The following is a 13,398-nucleotide window of genomic DNA, read 5'->3' as shown; positions in this document are numbered from 1 at the left end:
TGGAAACTGTAATAAACTTTTCGTGAGTCTCTGATGAATCAAAATTACATTTATTTAAAACATAAATCTTTATCTTGAAACATCTTACCCTGTCCTTGATGAATAAAAGTATTAATATCTTTAAAAAAATCTTATTGACCCCAAATGTTTGAACAGTAATGTTTGCATATATTTTTTGAGTATTTTAGTATTTCATATTTGATATAAATAACACCTCAGTTTTATTCAGACACCCAAACTGGGCAGAAATTTAGATTTTGGTGCAGATGTTGTTATTTATATGGTCAAAACGTAAGTTGAAATTCTGCTTGTAATATAAATCAACAAGATTTTTATAATAGTATAGAAGACTACTTACATAAAATGCATATAAATATCAGTTGCTCTATATCTCCCAATTATCTGTCTCAGTGCAACGGTTTTTAAGTGTCAATGTGTGTATTCTTGATAAACTACACTCACTGTCATTCAAACAAGTCTTTTTCATTTAAGGCATTTGAAAACACGCTGAAGTCTTGGGAGGATAAACTGAAATACGACAAGCCTCCGCTGAGGCCGCACCTGTATCCTCAACACTCTGTGGATCTGGCCACAGAGGAGGAGGCCACAATCATCCAGATGTGCGCTCGAGCCGCAGAAGATCTCATCACCAGGATCTGCGAGGCTGCCGAAAACTACCAACTCCTCGAGCAGGAGCTGGCCCACGCCGTCAACGCCTCCTCACACGCCATCAACAAAACACACCCCAAGTTCCCCGAGGTGAGCAGTGCCAGCCCACCAGAGCCACTGATGTTTTATGAACTTTCATCAGTCTCTGAAGGAGTTGAATAAAATCCAAGTAAATCTATGACATCACACAATTATAATTTGGGTTAGGTGTAAAAGAGTTCTTAGTTCTATACTGATTTTTTTCCCTAAAAGCACATTTAATTGCTTAATCTCAGAGCTCACGATAGTTTTCTATGAAAATCTTTTTTGCATTATCATAAAAAATATGATGGTGTTTAAATAAATAAATGGTGTTTTTACTTCAGAAACCCAATTATTGTGCTCTGTTGTCCTCATAGTTCAAATAAGTCACATAATTATGAGTAAATTCTCACGTCTGATTCATCTGTTCTCCTCAGAGCCTGACAAGAAACACTGCCATTGAGGTGGCCAGCACCGTGAAGGCCCTGCACAATGAGACCGAGTTGCTGTTAGTAGGACGAGTGCCATTGGTGAGTTGATTTAGTGACTTTAAGCTCCTTTGCATTCACCTTTCCAAAGGCAAAAATGTTAATGGTGCTGTAAAGCAGGTCCCCATAAGAAAGAATAATCCCAAATAAGACCTTTTTAACATCTCCACTGTTTCTCTTAAAGGAACGTTCCACTTAAAAAAAAAAATGCTCATTTTCCAACTCCCCTAGAGTTAAAAAGTTGAGTTTTACTGTTTTTGAATCCATTCAGCTGATCTCCGGGTCTGGCGGTAGCACTTTTAGCTTAGCTTAGCATAGATCATCTGATTAGACCTTTAGCATCTCGCTCAAAAATGACCAAAGAGTTTTATAACCATGGTACAGGTGCAAAGTTCCTTGATTATTACGCCAGAATGAGAGTATAGTTCCTAGCCATATCAGCCTAGAAAAACACCACTTTTTTCATTTTCCGTCTGTCTTAGTACACGATGTAGCTACAGGAGTGTGAAGTTTCAAATAGCAAAAATATAGAAACTCTTTGGTCATTTTTGAGCAAGATGCTAACAGTCTAATCAGATTCAACGATCTATACTAAGCTAAGATAAAAGTGGTACCACCAGACCCAGAGATCAGCTTTTTCCCAAAAAGTGGAGTGTTCCTTTAAACTTCACTGAGATGCAGAGCAAATGGAGTCTTACATCTGTCTCTTATATTCATATCCATGTTGAAGGCATTTTAGGATCTGATACAAAGCTTATTCTTAAAGGAATAGTTCACCCAGAAATCAAATCAAGCACTCGGCCATCCAAGATGTAGATCTGAGTTTGAGTTTGTTTCTTCAGCAGAACAGATTTGGAGAAATTTAGCATTAGGCTACATCACTTGCTCACCAATGTCACCAGTTAGGCCAACACAAAGCTGTCAGTGAGATGCCAGCTTGTCTTGTGAGCAGTGATGGCTCTGAGAGAGCTCTCTGTAGTCATTGACTCAGTGTATGAGTTTATTTCTGTAGCAACTGGACCCTCCTCATGAAGAGCTGCTGTCCAGTGTCCTGCAGAGTGTTGAGCTTGAACTGGGCAAGCTGGCTGAGATCGACTGGCTCTACCACATCTTACAGCCCAATGACGAGGAGGTGAGCACATCCTACACAAACTGACAGCAGCAGAAAGAATGTGCCTAGATATATACAGAGAAACCATATTAGTTTGCTAATTAGTTTGTAAAGAAATTCTTGCTTACTCTACCATAGATATAGGTATAGGTATAGTTAACTGAAACTTAAACCATTAAAAACATTTTTGTTACTTAAATACAATAAACCTTAATAAAATAAAATATATTTTAAATATAAAATATAAAGTCTCCCCTTATGAAACAAAAATATATCGCAGTATATTGGAAAATATCATGTAATATATTAGGCATATATTCTTATATATATTTATTTTTTCCAATATATTGCAATATATTGAAAGCAGCAATCATTTGTATATTTTTCAATATATTATATAATATATGTATCATCAATATATTATTAAATATATTCAAATATATAAAATATTAGAAAATAAAAAGGCAAAATAATATATTACAATATATTACAGTATATTTTAAGAAATATAGTGGTAAATATATTTTCCTTTCGTAAGGGTCAACTAATTGCCAGGGAGACATTTCTCATTTTTATTTAGTTTAATAGACTAAAATAACTAAAACTGAGATAATCATTATTATAATTATTATATAAACATATTAAGAAAATATATTAATTTTTTTTTAAAAACTGAACATATAAGTATTAAAACTAATAAAAAATATCCATAAAACCACAATAGTATATCCTAACAATACCAAAACAATTCCAGTATGGGATCAGTAAGTTTAAAATTATATATATAAATTAATAGTTTTATTTAGCAAAAATTCATTAAATTGATCAGAAGTGGCAGTAAAGACATTCAGAATGTTACAAAAGATTTCAGATTTAAATAAATGCTGTTCTGTTTGAACATTCTATCTATTAAAAAAAATCCTCAAAATAAAATAAAATAGAGTATCACGGTTTTCACAAAGATGTCGAGCAAATCAGCATATTAGAATGATTTCTGAAGGATAATGTGACACTAAAGACTGCAGTAATGATGCTGAAAATACAGCTTTTACCATGGGAAGAAATGGAATTTAAACTATATTCAAGTATATTAAATATAAAAAATATTTTAACACAACATTACTGTTTTTACTGGAGTTTTGTTCAAATAAATTCACCCCTTGTGAGATTTCTTTCAAAACATTAAAAAATCTTTGTCACCTTAAACTTTGTAACTGTAGCACACATGTGTTTTTCAGTATTTTTGTCTCTGAAACTGACAGGTCATTTTGTGTGAAACAGGATAACTCGCTTGAGTACGGAAAAAGAAACAGTCGGAGTGGCATGTTTCGCATAGTGCCAAAGTTCAAGAAAGAGAAAGCCCCAAAGAAGTCCAGCCCACAGTCAGGTAAGTGTGTGTGTGTGTGTGTGTGTCCCCACAAATACTTGAATATCCTCACAAGACAGACACTAAAATCATAGATGCCTAATTCTTTCTTGCATTCATAGTTATCTAAAAGTGTAGTCATTTTTTGCTGTTTTGTTTGGAAAGATGCAAAAGCAGGACACTGAGACTGAACTTGTTTTTTTATTATTTTTGTCAAACAATAATTGTTCATGATTGCTGACAATGTGGGGAACTGTTAAAGGAAGTGATGGCCCATGGAGGCAGTGACATGATGATAAAGAGCGCACAGCACACAGCATGTACATCCTCTTCTGAGAGGACTCTCTGTTCATGTCCAGTGGTCCCCAGTCCTCCCCCAACCATCCATGAGCACCCCTGCACTCCTCGAGTCATGTGTTGTCCTGTGAGTCAGAAACCGTCCATGTGTCTACACATGAACACCAGGCACAAACCAAGGTGTACCACACAGAAGGGGATCAACACAAACCCAAAAATGTCATGCTGCACATGTGCTACACATGTAACACTTAAAGGGGAAGTGTGTAATTCCTGTCACTGGCAACAGTGAGTGGACAGAAATGTGTGAAATTAGGATTGTTTTCCAAACCATTGTCCCAAACACTCCTTGCGCCCAGACTCCCGCCAAACCCATAGTCCCGCCCCAAACTCACCCCATTGGTTGCAGCCGACATTGACATACAGAGCCACTCAAACACTCGGAGCTATGTTTGGAAACTGCCACAGTTTCTTCATAAAGTCTGGTTCTAGAGACTGTCTGACTGACATATGACTAAAATCAGTTTGTTAATTTTTTTTTTTTTGCCTCCAAAAATTGGCAAAAATTTGTTCTTGAATTAATTCAAAAATATAAAAATGTACCGTTTATTTTAAACATTATTATTAATATATATTTTACACATTAATGTTATCCTTAATAATATAAGTAGTTTTAATTAAAAAATAATAAAAAGCCACTTAATGTACCCTAAGATTTAAAAATGTGTATGTGTTTTAGTTTTTTTTTCTTGATTTCATATTGGCTGGTGAAAAAAGTAATTTCAAATTATTATTATTATTAGCAATTATTTAACAAGTTAATTATAAATAATAGTAGTAATAATAATAATAACAATAATACAAGTATATTATTGCGGATTATTTATTAGTGCAGACTGGATGGCACTAACCTTGAGCAACTAATTCTTCCTGGGGTTGGCTGCACATTAAAAATAACACATAATCACCTTTAATCCTTGTTGAAACAGACCAGATTTCTGAGGATAGTGCATTCGTGGTACATATTTTTCAAAAAGGATTGCAAGGTAATCAAAGTAGACTCTCTACTTGTTTACAAAATACAATCCATCATATTCTTTGACATTTTCAGATGTAGTTATCCAGGGCAAAACGATTTGCACGCATCCACACTCTTAAATTGAAGGTAGTTTGGCCCTGGCTTTGACGTGTATGTCTGCTACAGGAATTTAACACGCCATCAACATCGACCGAGTGCAGTGTATTATCATCGTGCCAGCAGACGATCCGAGCACAGGAGCGTTAGGTCGCACAGGCTTCAGCCTCCCGTTCCCCCCTCCTCCTCCTCCTCCTCCTCCTCCTCGTCTCTGTCTCTGTGTCTGCTCTTAATGGGATGATGGTGGACGTGCCACTGTGAAAACCTGCATGCCAGGAACACCTCCGGGTGTGCCAGTGACCAAACCAAACCTGTTTAACCCTCTCTTTGCCAGCTGCTGCCGCCTCTATTCTCTGTGTCTTCTCTTTCCTGTTTGATTTTTTTGGTCCTCTTTATCTTTTGTGGTTGTTTTTTTGACTTGTTCCTCCTCTTGGCCTGACCCTGTTTGCTTGTTTCCTGCGAGTGTACGGGGGTTAGACACTGAAAGGGGCTTCTCGCTCTGTACTTGTGTAGTTCAGAGGTGGGGCACTGAGGAGGTGGCCGTCTGGCTGGAGCAGCTCAGCTTGGGAGAATACAAAGAGACCTTCATCCGCCACGACATCCGCGGCTCCGAGCTCCTGCACCTGGAGAGGAGAGACCTCAAGGTATACACTCAACCGCTTTCTGTGCCTCAGAACAACCGAAACGCTCTTTCTCTGTCCATCCGGCTCTTTGACTCTCTCTCTCTCGCTCTCTGTCATTTTACCTGTCACCCTGTTTGCTATTATGTGCTGCACTGCTTGGCTTCCTCTGTGCAAGTGTCCTTTCGGCCTCCAAATACATACACACTGGGTTATTTTAAGTCGGTGCCAGTGTGGCTCTGAAGATGCGGTTGTGTGATGGGCAGCTTCACACGGACATGCCTCTGTTTGTGTAGCTCATGAGTACAGTCAGCATGTTTATGTGTGTGTGATTTGGGGAAAATCTCAACTTTTTAAGACAGGAGAAAACACAAGCAAAACCATTTGAGAACTTGAGATGTAAACAGTGCCTCATTTACAACATTTTACAGGTTGTAGCTGTATAGTGGAGCTATCTTAAACAATGAAACTGTCAAGGATTAGCACTTGAATGGTCCAATATATGATACATTTTAGCACACTATAAACGTCCTCACCAGAAACTCAGAGATGCTTTCATGTGCACTTAATGAAGAAATAAATATGGCATAATGCATTCGTTAAATGTATTATAAATCCTCAGGAGGAGCACTAGTGAACCTTGGACTGTGCCACTTTACGCGTCTGTTTTGTCCCCTCATTTCAAACAACCCTGTCATTTAGCTGGTCTAAGCTCATTCTGTCTCTAGCGATGTCCTCAAACATCATTTGAAAACCTAATTGGGACATAAATAGATCTGAGTGTTTCAGCTGTAAACCAGTGAAGCTCAAATTCTGTTATTGGGACGCTTACTGCTTTGTTTTAACCCGAGGTTAACCTGTGATTCCTTAACTATTGATCAACTGATATTGGTGTTGTAATGGCTGAAATATCCAGAGACCAGAGTGGACAATGACAAATATAATGGTGATATATAATTAAATTGAACAGTAAATATAGTACGCAAATCACTTGAATGGAAACCAGCCTGACTATTACTAGATCAAAAACTTACTCCTTAGATGGTTTCATTATATTTTGGGGAAGCACAGGGTCAGGAATTTCCATAATCATTTTAAATGGACAATTTCTGGCTCTGATTGTGCTTAATTATATTGTTAATGAACACACACACTCAAGACTCTATGTTCAAATAGCATGTATTTTAAGGTGTAACTGTATTGTTCCCTTCAATACCCATAACGCATTGGACTTTGATCCGACTGTAGGGATAAATCTGGAAAAACGATCTATACTTTTCACAAAAGCCCCAGCAAAATTAGGCATTTTACATAATTCATTGCTAAAATTGTCATTACCCTTTAAGAAATGCATTTTTGTGTGAAAAAATTGATCATTAATTAATTCATGTCTAGAAGAAAATACAGATATGAAATTTCTTTTTTCGTTAAAATTAAATAGTTTGGAGCATAAAATATTTAAATTCTATTTTAAAGTTTGTTTACATTTTTTAAATTGCATTTGACTTTGAACTTTATTTTAAGGTGTCCCTGTTACGATGCAGTTGAGTAATACAGTATCAATTAAAACCTGGACTTACTATAGCTTTAGGATTGGTTGCTTGTAATTATGCAGAAGTTGCTGTTTTTACCGTAGTAAGTACTTAAGTGTGTAGCAAAGACACTAAAATAAAGTGTTACTCAAATTTGAATGCTTTGAAAACACTTGGTTTAAACTGCAGCTTAGTCGGTTTACCAAAAAAGTAGATAAATGTAACAATACAACAAGTAAAAAAAAACTTTTTACGTGAGATAAACTCCTGGAGGTGTGAGTTCTGGAAACGCCTTGTTCTGAGTGCACTTGTGTTTGTCTGCTTCCTCTAGGATCTGGGGATCTCGAAGGTGGGTCATATGAAGAGAATTCTCCAGGGAACTAAGGACTTGGCCAAGAGTTCGATGGTGGACCTGTGAGAGACGTCAACACACATTCCGTTTGTGAGCGAAGAGGAGTGGGAAGTGCTTTGCTGTCGTGGATCTCTGTAGGAATAGCTTGTAGAAAAACTAGGGATGTTTGTTTTAGAGCAAGTGCTGGTGCCAAAATCGACAAGGATTGTGTCCGAGACTTTTAGCCCCACAGAAAAGCCATTCCTCACTTATCGCGTCGACGGCACAATCAGGTATGCAATTCTCATCGTGCACGTGACCTCTGGCGTCTTTTACAGATTCCAAATCAAGTAGCAGAACAGGACTTCCAAACCGAGAGGAGAGGAGCACACGGCCTCTGAGTAGCTCACTGGCTCTGTGCCTTGCGGTAGACGGCAACAATAGGAGGGCGATGTGATGTGTCAGCAATATTCTGCTTTTGACAGCACTGTTTACATTTTAAGGAGATGGGAAAAAGACTGCTGGAGTATCGCAATCATAGTCCAGGAAAGGTCAAAGGGGGTTTCCTTCACCAGTGACATACTGATGCATGGTCTGCTTGCTATATTTGGATAGCTGTTTTACTGCATGATCAGTGTCTTGTTTTTTATTGTACAAACTTGAACAAGTTTTATATGAATTTAGTGTGATGCCATTTGTTACTACTGAAGCATCCCTTTGGTCTAAGTAGACTGCTGATTTATTTCTATATATCGATCTGCATGGAAACCTCGTGTCAAAGCAGTGTCATGTGCCATATTTATTGTCAGATGAGTTTTATTGGTAAGAAATATTTTAATCTTACAGTAGGACGTTAGGAAAGTCAGGGAAATAAGTACCAAAGCGAATGTCCCCTGGCTTTTAAAGCGAAATGTTCTTTAAGACATTTCCCCTAAAATATTTGAAATATTCATCAAAAATGGTCAAATCTGGAGTAGTTCAGGAAAACATGAACACTGCGACTCTTTGTAGCTTAAAAAACATTATTATACGGTAGTTGAAATCTATTGTTTTGAATAAGAAATTGCAGTTGACCTGCAACATTACATGGTTGATATTTACTGAGTTCAGGAACCCAGTGCAGGTTTGATAGGAGCATCTATATTTGGTTGGTGGCATTACAGGGTATAAGAGATTGTTTGTTAATATATGCACTGTAAATATACGTTAAAAGGTCCAGTTATGAGTAAAGCCTTTGTATTATAGAATGCTTACATTATATTGTCAGATGACACATTTATTTGTGTATAGAGTACCATTGTGAATTATTGTTTAGTAATCGCCTTTACACGTTAAGTGCTGTTGTACTCAATGGAAGGTGCAATATTGTATTTATTTTGATACAGTTCTTCTCTATGAAGCTTTATAATGCGAGGTTTTTTCCATGGAAAACTAAAAAAGATAAACTTCACACACTCCTCTTTCTTCAGTTTTGGATTAAGCTGGACTTTGGGTCAGACGAATCATGCCATGTTCTCTCCAAAATTCATAAATCTTCCATTAGCAAATTGCTGATTCTGTGTAACCGTGCTTCCAGGATAATTTGCTAGATGGCTGGATGTTTCCCCACACCAACTATAAAACTGTTGTGCCTCTATTTTTTCTGTACAATGGAAAATTTAGTGCTCGGAGCTACACGTAGTTCTACATAAGCCAACCTGACCATCAGTGCATGTGGGACTCATAACAGTGGATTTTTGTTGATGTTATATTATAATGTTCCTCTAGAGGGTGTTCAATAACATCAAGGTAGTACTTGATATATATATATATATATATATATATATATATATATATACAGAGAGAAAGAGAGTAGTGTTGAAAAAGATGTGGTGTTCCCAAACAAGAAATGTTTTTCTACCCACAATTCACCTGAATTGAGAATTCAAACAAATATGGAGGATGAGAACAGACCTGGAGGATTGGCTTTGGTCTGTTGGGTGGATCCGAGCAGGTTAAATACACATTTTGAAGAGTTTGCCGAGAGTTTAGGCATTATTATCAAATGATGGGACTAAAAAAAGACTTAATTCATGAGAGCATTCATTATTCAACTATAGGTTACATTCGTGGTTCTCAACTGGGTTTGCTCCAGGATTTCGATTTCAACATCACATGGCGCCAAACGCAGGGCCGAATAGTTTATTGTACACAAAGGAATAAGAAAATGTCCTTAAAAGTCATCAATATTGTCATGAACTGCATAGAACACTGACAATATTGTGAATGCGCAAACAGTAGAAGTGTGATTTACACTTTATATAGCTCGTGTGTTTGGTTTCTAAACGTCAGTTGAGTTTTGATGGTTTTGTGCTCTCGGCAGCCAACAATTCACCACACAAAACACATCGTGGTCTGCACAAACCATGTTTATTCTTGTTGCAAGTGAACCCGTATTTAATGTAATTTGGCATTGTCCATATTGGCATCTACATGTTATGTCTAGCCTCCACCAAATGAAAGATGAACTTAATACCCTCCAGTCTGATTGGTCGCATAATGCTGGATGTACAAATTGAAAGATGGGGGAAACATTTTCTCCTCTCTTTTAAAGGTTGATCAACCTTTTTATATTTTTATCCTAACCACACAGAATTGTACAGTTAATTCTAGCAGTTGAGAACCACTGGCGTCCATAATAAAGGCGACCTGCTTTTTTCAGCAATTGGGGTTTAATTGACAACTAAATGTATCCCTCTTCCCGTCTTTTCTCAATAGTGAGCATCTGCCTTTAGGCATTTCAGGTTGGCTGTTTAATAGCAGGTCCATTTGATATCTACGCAAGCAAAACCCTGTCTGCAGATTGGGATGTGAATCAAGTTTTACACATTCCCTTTCACTTGCGTATTCCTTTATGAAATATTTAGGCCAGGTAATGCTTTTTTCTATAACTTATCTCTGGATAACACATATGAGCTTTTTAAAATCCATTCACAGATAGTTTCTTCAAAATCAGTGCATCTGGGCTCATTCATATGTGACAGAAAATAAAAAACTGTATTCTGTTTGTGGTTATATAAAATCAAAACCTGTGCAAATACATCCACGCATTCCGAAACACGACTGAATGTACTGATATGCATTTCTGAGTGACTACATTACAAAACGTAATTACCCCAACTAGCTAGAATCATTACCAAAGACTCAAGATCATTTCCAGAACACTACAAAACTCCCCGAAGCCCGGTTTAATTGGCCTTAACATGATCTCTTTTTGACAGCTGTAGCAGATCGACCTTGTATATGGTGCCTCCGTATAGTTCATTTGTTCACAACAGTCTCAAATCAAACAAGTGCAGTCTTCCTCTCATGCCACACTAAACATGTGCACATGACCACATGAACCTCAGTTCAGTTCTCAAGCCACCACATGATTGTTTTTCATTGGACTATGAGTGACGGTAGGCTTCGGCTTATGCGAACATAAAGCTGTAAACTGCCTGGTTTTTCACAATAAATTAATTTAAGGAATTTGTAGAGCAAGGTAACATATCTTTGACATAATGTATATCCAGTAAGAGAAGTGTGATGCAAGGTTTATTTGTTTACATTGTGTTTACAATGGCACGGTTTCATTTTTAAGACTACATGTATAGGTATATTTGCAGTACTTGCATATTTATTAAGGTTAAACAGCTGATGTGTATGTGTGTTCACTATTGGGATATAATGTTACGGTAGTCACTTGTATTGATATCTGGATAATTTTGGTAAGTAGTGGGTAATTTTTATGACTACTAAGTGACTGTTTTCTGTGCCTTTGTAGATGCATGGTTAACTATTTATTACAATATGGAGGTCACTGAGATGTGTATTTTTGTATCCTGATTAAATGTTTCAATTTTGATGTACATTTTGAGGTGGAAAAACACTGCCAGTTGATATCTTCCTTCTTCAATAAAATTGAATGCATACTCAGTCTGTGTCTTGGATATTTGACTTATTAATTTGAATTTGCATGTGCAAGTACATTAAATATGCATTAACGCACCATAGAATTAAAGGTGCTGTAGGGAACTTTTGTAAAAAAAATATATTTTTTACATATTTATTAAACCTGTCATTATGTCCTGACAGTAGAATATGAGACAGATAATATGTGAAAAAAATCAAGCTCCTCTGGCTCCTCCCAGTGTCCTATTGCCATTTGCAGAAAGTCATGCGCTCCCGGTAAAAAACAACCAATCAGAACTGCGGTCCGTAACTTTGTTTGTGTTCAAAATGTAGAAAAGTTTATATAATAAGCGAGTACAGCATGAATCCATTTTCCAAAACGGGTTTTTGGCTTGTCCTGAATCACTAGGGTGCACCTATAATAAGTGTTTATATTCGGACTATTTTAGATTGCTTCGGGGGTACCGCGGCGGAGTAACCCAGTACCTTTGTGATTCTTCATAGACATAAACAGAGAGAAGTAGTTCCGGCTACGATGTTCTTCCGCAAGACGCAAGCAGTTATGTTTATTAACCGCTAGAGCGTCAAAAGTTCCCTACTGCAGCTTTAACACAATGGAATAATACACTTATTTTTTTAGTAATGCTATATATTATATCATCGTGAGGAAGTCTGTGACAACATTATTATAAAAACAAACATTTTGCTGATTAGATAGATAGATAGATAGATAGATAGATAGATAGATAGATAGATAGATAGATAGATAGATAGATAGATAGATAGATAGATAGATAGATAGATAGATAGATAGATAGATAGATCAAATATGATAACATACATATACACACACACACACACACACACACAGAGAGAGAGAGATGAAATTTATATATTATATATATAGGTATGTATAGAGAGAACCGTTTGTATTTATAGAGAGAGAGAGAGAGAGAGAGAGACCATATTTATGTTATATATAGAGAGAGCTAAAAAATAAAGATAAAAAAATACAGTCATGATCCCAATTTCCCAATCACAGTAAATGAGCTAACAGACAGACTACATGCAAAAAAAAAATTAACAAGCCATGTGGCATTGATGGAATTATACACAAAATGATCAAATACACAAATGACAAATTCTAAACTGCAATAATGTCTTGGTTACGTATGTAAACCTCGCTCCCTGAAGAAGGAAATGGAGACGTCACGTCTGTAATGACCAATGAATTGGGATCTCGTCAGAGAGACCAATCCACTTCGAGTGTAACATTGGCAAATGGACTTCGGCATGTGAATTTCGCATCTGGCTGCCACACCCTGTAGCCAGGGCCGAATTAAGACCTCACTGGGACCTGGACCTATGAATTATTGCAGGGTCCCCCATCACAATAATTATACATTTATATATATGTGTGTGTGTGTGTGTGTGTGTGTGTGTGCGTTGTATGATAAATACGATTTTTATGCCATCAAAAAATTTAGATGCACTGAAATTTCTTGCTACCATTTTCAATATCACAATATAAATACTAGCCCAAGTAAAACCAAGCTTACTTTAACTATTAAAGGGATACTCCACCCTAAAATGAAAAATTTGTCATTAATTTTGTCATTAATTTTGACAATTACTCATGTGGCGTACCCTCCAAGAGGCCCTAATGCACATGGAAGTTTCTGAGATGCTGTAAGCCGACTGTGAACTGGGCCTCTCAGTGCCACTCTCCGTTTGAGGTGAGAACACAGGAGGGAACTGGTTTGACACACAGGCTATAGAAGCCAGCGAGCATGTTAAGCATCACCTAGCCCACAGCTCTACAAATGTCTGCTAGCAAGGCACCATGAGCCAGTGCCCAGGACGATGTGACACCCCTAGTGGAGTGAGCAAGCAGC

The 13,398-nt window shown here is 37.1% G+C and overlaps 1 protein-coding gene across 8 annotated transcripts in view; it reads left to right on the top strand.

Annotated features, from left to right (window-relative positions):
* Positions 1–11,527, top strand: part of LOC128019521 (diacylglycerol kinase eta) — a 75,602-nt gene extending 64,075 nt beyond the window's left edge. For 6 of the 8 annotated variants that reach the window (XM_052605532.1, XM_052605533.1, XM_052605530.1 and 3 more), the window contains 6 exons: positions 493–759; positions 1,128–1,220; positions 2,191–2,310; positions 3,571–3,676; positions 5,601–5,731; positions 7,571–11,527. In XM_052605532.1, coding sequence (XP_052461492.1) covers positions 493–759; positions 1,128–1,220; positions 2,191–2,310; positions 3,571–3,676; positions 5,601–5,731; positions 7,571–7,657 — 804 coding nt within the window. In that variant the 3' untranslated portion in view covers positions 7,658–11,527. The remainder of the gene's footprint in view (positions 1–492; positions 760–1,127; positions 1,221–2,190; positions 2,311–3,570; positions 3,677–5,600; positions 5,732–7,570) is intronic. The other 2 variants (XM_052605535.1, XM_052605536.1) reach the window with 1 other exon arrangement.
* The last annotated feature ends 1,871 nt before the right edge of the window (positions 11,528–13,398 follow it).

This window comes from Carassius gibelio, chromosome A9, assembly GCF_023724105.1.
Source record: "Carassius gibelio isolate Cgi1373 ecotype wild population from Czech Republic chromosome A9, carGib1.2-hapl.c, whole genome shotgun sequence".
NCBI lineage: Eukaryota > Metazoa > Chordata > Actinopteri > Cypriniformes > Cyprinidae > Carassius > Carassius gibelio.
The sequence above is the reverse complement of the archived record's forward strand: the minus strand, read 5'-3'. Positions and strand labels throughout refer to the sequence as shown.